Genomic DNA, 12,809 nt, shown 5'->3' on the forward strand with positions numbered 1-12,809 from the left:
GATGGAGGGGGAAAATTATATGTTTTTAAATATTAAATTTAAATATATTTTAAGTACAGGGAGAGAGGACACTACAAAAATAAGTGTTCTACTCGTAAGAATCAGACGGCACCACCGGCGGCAAAGGAGCAGCCGATGCCAAGAGCCCGGAGGAATAAAGAACACATCCAGTGCTTCAAGTGCCAAAGATTTGGTCACTATAAGAATCGGTGCCCAGAGAGGAAGACGAAAAAGAAATCAGAATTAGGGGAAGCATTTTTTCTGATAAGTTCACAAAATTTAAATATCACATAATATGTTTTAAGTACAGGGAGAGAGGACACTACAAAAATAAGTGTTCTACTCGTAAGAATCAGACGGCACCACCGGCGGCAAAGGAGCAGCCGATGCTAGGAGCCCGGAGGAATAAAGAGCACATCCAGTGCTTCAAGTGCCAAAGATTCGGTCACTACAAGAATCGGTGCCTAGAGAGGAAGACGAAAAAGAAATTAGAATTAGGGGAAGCATTTTTTCTGATAAGTTCACAAAATTACAAAAATACCCTTAGGTTGCATGCACATGATAGAATTTATTTTTTCTACAAATTTAGATTTTTCGGATAATTTAGATAATTTTTCTAAAAATTTAGAAAAATTAAAAAAAGTCAACTTGAAAAATTCAAATATAGATAAAACTAAAAATTTAGATAATCTAAAAAATTCAAATTTAGAAAAGATAAAATTGACAGATTCAAATAATTTAAAAAATTCAAATCTAGATTCTAAAAATAAGAAAAATCTATCTAATCTATAAAATTTAAAAAATTCAAATCCTAAGTTAGAAAATTTAAAAAATTCAAACTTAGATCCTAAAAATAAGGATAATTTATCTAATCTAGAAAATTTGACCAATTCAAACCCTAATTTAAATAATTTAAAAAATTCAAACCTAGATCCTAAAATTAAGGATAACTCATCTAATTTAGATAAATTAATTAATAAATCTGAATTAAATAATAATTTAACTAATTCAAATTTAACCAATTCAATTATTAATAATTCAAATTTAATTAATTTAGATTTATCTCAATTAAATAAAAAATTAGAACAAGTTTTTAACTTATCCATCCAAGATAATGACCAATTAACTAATTCAACTTTAATTAATTTAATAAATCCAAAAATTAATAAAAATTCAAACAAACAAGATAAAACTATTGAAAATCAAAATAATTTGACTAATTCAAATTTACCAATTAATTTAAAATTAAATAATCAAGATAATCCTACTAATAAGAAAAATTCAAAACCTATCAAGATAACTTCTAAAATTAATAATTTAATTACAAAAAAATCTTAAATTAAATCTTAAAAATTCTTACAATAATTATTCAAACCTTAATAATGCTAATTCAAATTTAAATATTAATAATTCGAAATTAAAAAATCAAACTAATTACAATAGTGTACCTTTTAATTATGAAACATTGAATAATTTTAATAAATTAAATAATAAAAATTTGAAATTAAATAATAAAATTAATTATAATTATGTACCTTTTAATTATGAAACAATGAATAAATCTAAAATTCGAAATTAGATCCTAAAGTTTAAGAAAATAAATTTTAACAATTCAAATCAAACCTAAAACTAATTCAACAAATTAATAATTCAAACTTAAATAATCCAAACTCAAATTAATAATAATTCAAACTTAAATTAATAATTCTTAGCTCATAATTCAAACTTAAATTAATAATTCTTAACTAGTAATTCAAACTTAAATTAAAATTAAATTAAAATTAAATTAAAATTAAATTAAATTAAATTAAATTAAATTAAAATTAAATTTAAATTAAATTAAAATTAAATTAAAATTAAAATTAAATTAAAATTAAAATTAAATTAAATTAAATTAAAATTAAATTAAATTAAAATTAAATTAAAATAAAATTAAATTAAATTAAAATTAAATTAAATTAAATTATAATTAAATTAAAATTAAATTAAATTAAATTAAAATTCAATTAAAATTAAAATTAAATTAAATTAAATTAAATTAAATTTAAATTTAAGAATCATGAACTTAATAATAAATGACTTTTAATTATGAAACTAAATTAAAATATAATCAAATGAAATAATAACAATAAAACTCTTCTGTAAAAAGGTGAAATCTGTCACCCCAACGGCCCCACACGGTCGGCCCCACGACCATCTGTGAGGAGGTAAATCGAGAAACTGCAATTGGCCACGACTGAGGAGGAAATTGCTCGGCTTTGCCGAGATTCGAACCCTTGCCCTCTTCTGCAAGTCTGCTCCGTCGTAACCAACTGAGTTATGCCTCGGGGGCAATAACAATAAAACTCAAAGTGTGTCAAAGTGGATTGACACACTCGTGGGTCCACAGGAAATGTATCAAATCGAGAATTTGATACATTCTTAGAAATTAAAATTACCTAAATTGTTTGACTCATGCATAATTGACATGCTCATGCATAAGTCTTACTTTAAATGCATATAACATGTCATGTCATCATGTCTACTTTTCTACTTAACTTAGAACGGTTAGTTAAGGACACATGAATTGTTGACACTTGACAACATAGTACCGGGATGGGGCGTGATGATAGTACGTTAGGGAAGCTTGGTCTGGGTAGTCAAGTAGGGTAAGGAGTACCTTGCTTGGTTTGCTTAGCTAAGTGGAACTGACCGAAGCTACCTCGCCACATCTTAGACTAGTTAGACCAAGGTTTCTCAAGAAAATTAGTTAAGTTTATAATTTCTTAAATTGTTTTTGTCTTAGAACGTGGTCGTTGTTCCGATAACCAAGAAGGCCCCTGTGCCTCGCCACTGCTTGGAAATCAAATTTTGAAATATAGACTTAGTCAATTGACGGTTAAACCTGAATCTAACACAAGGTCAAAATTCATTAGAAATTAACTTAAATTTAATCAAGATAAAATTGACAACTCATCTCACAAACCTATAAGGTAACCCTTGTTTGCCATGTACTGAGGCACTTAGAACGGGTGAGATGATAAGGACATTAAAGTACAAAGTTTTAAAAATATTTTCAAAAAGTATTATATATATTTTCATAAAAATTATTTTTGAAAATTGATATTTACTTGAGATTCTTGTTTGCTGGGTGTATCTACAATATAGTTTTTTAAAACCCTATATATTTGAAAACTTGGTTGACCAACACATTAGATACAAACCTTTAGGTCAACACTGAGTCTAAGTACCCTAAGACACATAGGCAGAAAATCCTTGTGGTCAACAAGGATGTCCTAAGAAAGTGTCTAGTGTAGTGGGAGGTCATTCTTGAAAGATTTATATTTAAGACCTCTTAAAAACTAAATTTAAACATTCTAAAATAAGTCTTATTTTGAAAAATACTTTACAAATTATAAAATACGGGTATAAAAAATAATAGGGTTAAAGGGTTCGGGTTAAAACCCGTTAGCCCGTTAGGAATCCAAAACTCTCCCCTCCCCATCGCGCGACTTCTCTTATGCCTGGTGCGAGTTCTTCTCTTCGTCCGGTCGAAACCGCTCACAAAACCATGACTTCCCCTCTTCCGGGCAAAACTGCCCACGACTCTCTTCTTCTCCACTACCGCGACCTATCCGCCTTCTTCCCACTGCCGCAAGCCCCTTCTCTCTGTTCATCGCCGCAGCAAGGAGGGAGATCGCCCTTGCTGCTGCCCCTTCATCTTTTCCTCTCCTCCGTGCCCTAACCGCGCTCGAGCTGTCATCGGCTCGTCACCCGCTACCGCCACGCCAGGCCGTTGCCACGCCAGGCCGCCGCCTCAATCGCCGCCTCCCTGAAGTAGAGTCACCGCACAACCGCACCCTCTACTTCCTCTCCCTCTTCCTCTTCATCTGCTCGGTTCGTCTCCCCGACTGCACGAGCGGTGTCGACGCCAAAAAATCTCCAGTATCAGACTTTTGGCCAACTGGGGAAAGGCTGGATCTGGAAAGGGCTTGATCTGATCAGGGGCGACCACCGCAACGCGAAACAGAGGAGGGAATCTGACCTTGGTCGGTAAGGGGTTGGCTTAAATTCGATTTATATGAATGCTTGAGCTTGATTCGATGGTTTTTAGGGGTTTAGGACTGGAATTTAGGATCGGGCAGAAGGAGGCTTCTGATCGGATTTGGGTTGCCAGAATCGAAGCAGCGAGGTAATCAACAGAACTCGAGTTTAGGGTTGAGTCCGATCAAACATGAGTTTGATCAGGATTCTTGAGATAGGAGAATCAAGGCTAATTAGGATGGTCAGGAGCTGGTCAACCAAGGTTGACCAGTGACCCATTTATCCATGAATTAAGGGATGTTTTAAAATCAAATTTGATTTGATTTGAAATGTTGGATCTGGTTGGTTAAAAAAAACATGGGTTAAGGGTGAGTGAATTAATTGGTTAACACAACAAACTAGTTAATTGGATTCTAGTAGTGACCTACTTAGGGTTGGATTGGTTTAACTCTAGGTTAGGTTAATTTGGATGAGATTAAACCTTAAAAATGAATAGGGTCTTATTGATGGGAAAATTTATGTATTTGGTTGTAATTATAAATGTTATTTATTCTAATTACAGGATACTGAACCGGACTTGTGAGGGAGGATTGTAATACCCGTAATTTCCCTTCCATAATTCTTGGAATATGATGAATGATTGTTTAAAAAGGGATTTAGAGTATTTCTAAATGGCCCTTGATGACAAAATGACTTTTAGCTTTAAGGGACCATAAGCAGGATAATTGTCCTAATGGCCTTATGGTTTAAATGTCTTATTAAGGGTTATCTCTTATAGGGGATAGCTTAAGATAAAAAGAAATGAATAATTATGCTTTGAGAATGTTGCATGATGGGTTAAAGACTTGGCTATGAAAAGAATGAAAAATGAAAAAAAAAAAAAAAAATGTGGAGGTGCCAGGGATTGACCCTTGGACCTCCAATATGAAGCAAGTCAAGTTAACCAGATGGGATAGCAAGTGTTATTGTGAAAGGGATAGGGGACATTTCGATTAAGGAGTAGGACCTAGGAGGAGGCATTAAAAGTAGTGGAAGGGAGGAGTGGCAAGGTGGTTATGTAACTACCTCACCACTACTCCCACCTCCCCCTCTTCCCTAAGGCTCTATAAAACCTCTCCCTTGCCTTTTCCCTCATTTTTTCCTCCCCTCACCGAAAACTCTCCTTGCTCTCCTCTCCACCGAAACCTCTCCTCTCCTCTCCTCTTCACCGAAATTCCTTCTTCTTCCCTTTGGTGGCCGAGAGCTTCAAGTGGAGAAGACTTCATCCACCGAGCCAAGGAGGAGGAGCAAAGGAAGGGTTCTTCTAGAGATCTAGGGGGATCACAAGGGAAGGCTAAGGGTTCACAAGACTACCTCTCTTCTCTTTTCTTTAGGGTAAAAAGTCCCTAAAAGCAAGGTAAGACTCCCTCACCCTGCAACGTAATTGTTTCTTGATGATTCCATGTTTCTCTTGATGTCTTATGTTTTGTGGTTGAAAAAGCATGAGAATATAGGATTAAAGTTTCGGCCATGAGGTTAAGTAGGTTTTAAAAACATGATTTGAACAAGTTTACTCTATGTGATTCATGAAGGTGTTTAAACAAGAACTTGATTGCTTGCCATGTGGTTGAAGTTAGGGTTTCATCTTGTAAATCTTAGGTTCGGCCATGATGATATGTTAAGGGACTTCAAAGCATGTTTTGATAAGGTATGGACTAGATGATTCATGAGGATGTCCTAAGAAAATTTGTTGTTTACCATGTGATTAAATGTTAGAACCTTTAGTAATGTTTTGTTGAGCATGCTAGGTTGCCAAGAATGTTATGATGATCATGTTTTGTAGGATGGTGATTACTTGTGTTCAAGTTTAGTTTCTCCATGAGGAAAAACCTAGAATCCATGCTAGATAAGGTTCGGCTATGAAAGAAAACTTAATGGTTTCAAGTTGTGTTTAACCTAGAAATGGTTGAATGTGCTATGAGATGGTTTAACATGTTCAAAGTTCATTTGATTAAACCTACTCCATGTTGTGTGCTTGTGAACCATTCGGCCATGGCATGAATAAGGAGGTTAAGTCACAAATTCAAACTTGATGTTGGTTTCCATTTAATGTTTAACATGTTCAAGGGTCATTGGATTTAAATCTACTCCATGTTATGTGCTATTGAGCCATTCGGCCATAGCATGACCAAATAGGTTAAGTTACAAACTTGATTAGGGTTTCAAACTTGATTAGGGTTTCAATTGATATGTAATGGATTCCTAGTATAATACAAGAGTTTAGGAGGCTAGGGTTTGAGTTAAACAATGGTTTCATAAAGAAGCAAGGTTCGGCCAGATTGAAATAAAAAGAATGAGTTAGGTTTCAAACCTAACTAAGGTTGTAAAGGCTAAGTAATAAACTCATATGGTGGGTTAAGGTCTAATGTGGTTAGATTCAAACCAATTCAATGGGTTCAAGCTCATGAAAGGTTCGGCCAACCATGAAACAAGGTGGTTGAGTGATGATCTAACCCTAGCAATTGGATCCAAGGATTTAGAGAAACTCTAACAAGACTTAGGTTAGCAAATGGTTGAGCCTAACCTATGGTTTCAAGCCATGATAAGGTTCGGCCATGACATGTAAGGGAACACAAGTGATGGTTTAGACCTAGTTAATGGGTTTAAATATTTCTTAGTGTTCTTCTAAGATGATCAATGTATTATGGTTTCATGATAAGATTATGAATTAAAAAGGGGACTCTAAGATGATTCGATCAACCTTAAGAAATTAAGGTTTTGGTTGAGTCTAGGGTTCGTATGTGATCAACCATGGAATGGATACATGTTATTAAACTGTTCCATGTAGTAAGAATGACAAAACCCTAAGGAAAGGAAACCGATAATCTTTACTTAACCCTAAGGAAAGGTTAGGGTTTAAGTCGAAGAAGGATTTTAATAATGTTATCTATGATATGTGTTATTTCATGCTAATGATATGAAATGAATTCATGTTAGATTATAACATGTTGCATGAAATAATGTCTGAATGTTCGCCATGATAAATGGATGATGAAAGATGAAATGATAAGGAACATTCATGATGAAAAAGAAATGAAAGCATGTACATTAATTTACTTTAATGAATGGCTTGTACCGGAACCCGAAAGGGATCCAAGGGATGGGCTCCTAAGGCAGCCAAACGCCCCTAGGTCGAAAGACCAAAGACCTAGTAACCGAGTAGTCGAGACTTGCTACCTCGTACTTGCTTGGAATTGCGCGCAAAGAAATGAATGGGTACAAGCCGGGGACCCCAAAGAACAATGATGATGATTATGTTTATCTACTATGATAATAAATTTTCAAAGACATTTCATTATTAATGTGCATATGATTTCAATGTTAAGAGTAAGAAATGTCTATGTGCTAATTGTCAACATGCTAATGTGCTTTTATGCTTATGTGATTTCATATGATGTAAATGTTATGCATGAATCGACGATTGGTTTTGGTGAGTAGGAAAGGAGCTTACTAAGCCTTGTGCTTATAGTTTTCCTTCTTATGTTGCAGAGCCATACCAAAGTCATTAAGCAAGGGGGCAGCAGGACAAGGCAGATACAAGATGTGTGTGGTAGTGCCGTGATAGACTGAATGAGCAACTTTAATATTTGCATGTTTGATTGTTTGGATTATTACTGTTTGATTATCTCTAGACTATGCATGCATACAATGTTTTATTATCATATATGAACTCCCGTTTCAATCAATAGATAATTCATGTTATTCCGCAAAGAAAATTTCGGGATTTTCGTATTTGATTACTAGTATGAATGAATGTAAGGACAAACTGTAGCGTCCGTCAAGGCTCTGATAAGGGCGGGCGTTACATGTGACCATGTAGGCCTTTTGATATATATGTATTCAGGGAATTGCAATTGTTACAGGGGGAGATGCTGTCGAAATTTTCGGACAGCCGTCTCCCGGGGTGTGACAATTTATTTGATATTAGAGCCAGGTTAGGTTCTTTGAGATTTTCGTTGGATTTGTGGTCTATCTGATACCAATTTAATGGTAATTGGTATCAGAACAGGTTTTCCAAGTCCTTCGGTGTTTACGAATTTTTCGAAGTTTATATGATACCAATTATGTGGTATCAACGAAAGGGTAAGTAATGCCTTACGGTTTGGTGTTTTGAATTTTTGTTTTGGAGTCGTTATTGCAACAAGGTCATGATTTGGGACTAGATAGCGACAGGGCATCTCCAGACAACAATAGGTAAAATGTTTAATATAGCAATTTTATACCTTTGATTATAATTTTAACAGATATGACTCTTATAGTGGTGTTTGATTAGGATTTGGATGATATTCAATTTATGATCTTACATTTTACATTGTAAATAAGTGTTGCTAGATACTCTTGCATCATTCTCTTGTGGCAAGAGATTTTAATTCAAGGTCTCGCATTTTAGCTTAATTCACATTTATTAACTACGAGGGAAGATTATATATATATCTTCTGGATTAATGTTTAGAGTGATCAATTCTTATAATCAATCCAATTTAATCAATAAAAGTCATTTTTGATTATAAATCTTGGGATGTATGCAACTATTATTTGTCAGAATAGTGGCTATAGTTTAAGCCAAGATGACTCAAGTGGGTTGGACAATTTGCAATGGCATGTCCAATAAGAGATTAAGGTGTGGCCAACACTCAATGTAAAGAAAAAGGAAAACCCATGAATTGATCTCATGCTTATACATAAGTGGTTATGACCTTTTGACTTGAAGATGCTAAAGTTGTCTAATGCTTCTCTTGGACTAGTTCATTTCTTCCATGGAAAGGCAGGTCAAGTGGATATATATATATACACACACTATCAAAGGAAATCATAATCCTACTAGCGACTTTACAAGCCAAATATGATAACATGACTTTTAGTACGGATAAAACTCCATGAGATGGATATTATTAGAAAGGTGCCTTACACACAGCACAGTCTTGTGTATTTGTCGTAGTAGTAGTAATACAAGATCTGGAGATGACCAAATGAACTGTATTACATGCAAAAATTAATCATGTACAATCAGTTATAGTAGCACAGAAGCACAAACCTGCAGTACATATGGTTACATGGTAACAACATTGGCATTCTTAGTAGTCTTATGTTGTCAAAGTTGGGAGGCAATAGATTAAAACACTATAAAACTCAACAACACTCGCAAGCAGATTTAAGAACTTTTTGAATTTTGGGAGAACTAATTCAATTTATCTCTCCTTAACATGCTGCTGATAGAATTTTGTGTAATTACAAAACAAGAAGAACTCTATTAGGAAAGAGATAACATCATAAGTTGCAAAGATAGAGTGGTTAAGCTTAAGAGTTATTCCAGGTAGTAAGAATGACAAAACCCTAAGGAAAGGAAACCTAAAATTTTTACTTAACCCTAAGGAAAGGTTAGGGTTTAAGTCAGAGAAGGATTTCAATAATGCTATCTATGATATGTGTTATTTCATGCTAATGATATAAAGTGAATTCATGTTAGATTATAACATGTTGCATGAAATAATGTCTGAATGTTCGCCATGATAATGGGTGATGAAAGATGAAACGATAAGGAACATTCAGGATGAAAAAAAAGAAATGAAAGCATGTACATTAATTTACTTTAATGAATGGCTTGTACCGGAACCCGAAAGGGATCCAAGGGATGGGCTCCTAAGGCAGCCAAACGCCCCTAGGTCGAAAGACCAAAGACCTAGTAACCGAGTAGTCGAGACTTGCTACCTCGTACTTGCTTGGAATTGCGCGCAAGGAATGAATGGGTACAAGCCGGGGACCCCAAAGAACAATGATGATGATTATGTTTATCTACTATGATAATAAATTTTCAAAGACATTTCAGTATTAATGTGCATATGATTTCAATGTTAATAGTAAGAAATGTCTATGTGCTAATGGTCAACGTGCTAATGTGCTTTTATGCTTATGTGATTTCATATGATGTAAATGTTATGCATGAATTGATAATTGGTTTTGGTGAGTAGGAAAGGAGCTTACTAAGCCTTGTGCTTATAGTTTTCCTTCTTATGTTGCAGAGTCATACCAAAGTCATTAAGCAATGGGGCAGCAGGACAAGGCTGATACAAGATGTGTGTGGTAGTGTCGTGACAGACTGAAATGAGAAACTTTAATATTTGCATGTTGGAGCATAAGGCTCAAACCTGCCCTACTAAACTCCAAGCACCATCGCAGCAACCTCAGCAACCAGATGCAGTACCAAAAGGCACCTGCCCAGCTGCATTATATGCAATCTACATTGGAAGGACCTCATATAGGCCAAGGAAGGTTGGAGGCCCCTCCAGTAGCAACCAATGCAAGGGTATTTTCTTTGACGAAGGAGGACGTGGCGAATGCTTCCACAGTTGTCACAGGTCAGATATTTATTTACAGTCAGTACGCTACTGCACTATTTGATACTGGGGCAACACATTCGTTCATTTCCGTCTCATATGTTGCGTGCCGTACCTATTGGTATCGCGGGAAGAGAACTCTACTGCGATCTAGTAGTGTTGGACATGCAAGATTTTGATGTCATACTGGGGATGGATTTCCTAAGCAAATACGGTGCTTCTATCGAGTGCCGTAAACGCAGAGTGGTATTCCAACCTGAAGCGGAGTCTGTGTTTGAATTCATTGGAGAGCCAAAGAGGAGAACTGGAAAATTCTTATCGGCTCTACAAGCACAGAAGATGTTAAACAAGGGACACACTGGTTTTCTTGCCTATGTGATTGATACAACCCAAGCTAAGGAGCAGAAGCTAGAGGACGTCAAGAGTTGTATGCAATTACCCAGATGTGTTTCCGGATGAACTACCCGGATTAGCTCCGGATAGGGAAATTGAATTTGGGATCGAATTAGTTCCTGGTACTAATCCGATCTCGAAGGCACCCTATCGTATGGCACCGGCGGAATTAAAAGAACTCCAAGTTCAATTACAAGAGTTACTGGATAAGGGTTTCATACGCCCTAGTCATTCCCCATGGGGAGCTCCAGTACTATTTGTAAAGAAGAAGGATGGAACTATGCGTCTATGCATAGATTATCGGGCATTAAACAATGTGACAGTCAAGAATAGATATCCTCTTCCCAGGATAGATGATCTGTTCGATCAATTGAAGGGAGCTACGGTGTTCTCGAAGATTGATCTCAGATCAGGTTATCATCAAGTGAAAGTAAAACAAGAGGATATTCCGAAGACAGCATTCCGAACCAGATACGGAGTTAACCTGAATCGTCTCTCAAGGACCCAATACAATGTTTGTAATTTTCAAATCTAATGAAATTTTGTGTGTTGTGAGAAGAACAGAAAAATTAAACTAATGCATGTTTTGGGGGGGTTTAAATGCGAGGAACAATAAAAACTCAACCATCTACTTACTCCTAACAATCCTAACTATCCGGAATCGAAATTTCAATTAACTACAATCCAAACATGACCAAGAAATGAGAACGAACAGAATTAAACAAAAAGGGACAGCATGAAACGAAACATGACATATTCGAAACAAAACATGATAGAAATCTCTACTAGGCAATTTAACAAACTACTTGCACTCAAAAAGGGAGAATTCAACAAACTGCAACAAGTAAGCTGTAAAGGAGTAACAAACTAACAAGTAACAAAGTAGCAATTGAAAGGAAGCTAAATCAACATCAAAAGAAGGAACAATCAAACAAAACAAAGCTAGAAGTTGCTGAAATTTGTATGTTGTATGCTGTCCACTCGCGCAGGAGGAAATGGGGGCTGCTTGGCTCAATCCGACCGGCTGGAGCTTTCGCAGAAGGCTGTGGCGTTGTTGTTGGAAAGGGCTGAGGGCTGTTGCAGAGGCGTTGAAGGAGAGGCTGCTGCTGGCTGGGGCGTGAGGTGCTGTTGTGTGAGTGGCTGTAGCGTGAGAGGGGGATTGTGAGTGGGTGGTGGCGTGAGAGGCTGAGTGAAGTGGGCGGTGATTGTTCTTGAGTGGAGGGAGGTGAGTGGGTGGCGTTGATTGGTGGGGTGGCTGCTGTGGAATGGAGAAGATGTGAGAGGGAGTTGGGTGCTACGTGAGTGGAGTTGTGGAGGCGTGAGATTGGTGGCTGGTGGAGTGAACGTGAGGGATGGATGGAGGTGTTGGGTTGCGTGAGTGGTGTGTGAGATTTTGGTGGCTTGAGTCGATGGTGAGGGGCGGCGTGAGTCGAGGGATGTGAGGAGGTTCCGTGAGGTGGAGGGGAAGGGAAGAGGGGGGCGGTGGGTGATGGAGTGAGAGGGGCCGTGGGTGATGGAGTGGGAGGCTAGGGCTTCTTCTTCTCAATCTTTTTATACTCTTTTTTTTCCACCCTTCAATTCCAAGATGTAAGGTTCAGATTGGTTGTAGGCATCCTCCTTGTCTTTAGTAGTCTAGCTCCAAATGAAGGGTTGAGATTGCCTTGATCATGATGTTCCACTTAGCCTTTGATGTGTCATTTAAGCCTTGATGACCAAGCTGTCCTACAAATTAAATTGGATGAAACATGAGTTTAAAAATGTAGAAAAATCTAAATATAATTAAAATACATCCAATTACAAATATGTGTCATCCAAGGCATAAATGTACAACTAAAACCTTAAATTTCCTTACTAATGATGTCAATTTAACCATCAATTATGTTAATCATCAGGTCATACTAGGTCACTGGGTATTAGATATTACAGTGATTGACACTAGTACTAGTGGGAGATTGTTAGTAGAAACCCTAGAGTCAACTATCTGATGATTGACTAGGGACTTTTATATCATATTATATT

The 12,809-nt window shown here is 36.3% G+C and overlaps 1 protein-coding gene across 1 annotated transcript in view; it reads left to right on the forward strand.

The window, feature by feature from the left end:
* LOC141812357 (uncharacterized) overlaps nucleotides 1–11,955 on the forward strand; it is an 86,837-nt gene extending 74,882 nt beyond the window's left edge. The window contains exons 2-3 of the mRNA XM_074700386.1: nucleotides 10,271–10,418; nucleotides 11,780–11,955. Coding sequence (XP_074556487.1) covers nucleotides 10,271–10,418; nucleotides 11,780–11,955 — 324 coding nt within the window. The remainder of the gene's footprint in view (nucleotides 1–10,270; nucleotides 10,419–11,779) is intronic.
* The last annotated feature ends 854 nt before the right edge of the window (nucleotides 11,956–12,809 follow it).

This window comes from Curcuma longa, chromosome 18 (genome assembly GCF_044706935.1).
Source record: "Curcuma longa cultivar G26 ecotype Majalengka, Jawa Barat chromosome 18, ITB_CL_G26_1.1, whole genome shotgun sequence".
Lineage (NCBI taxonomy): Eukaryota > Viridiplantae > Streptophyta > Magnoliopsida > Zingiberales > Zingiberaceae > Curcuma > Curcuma longa.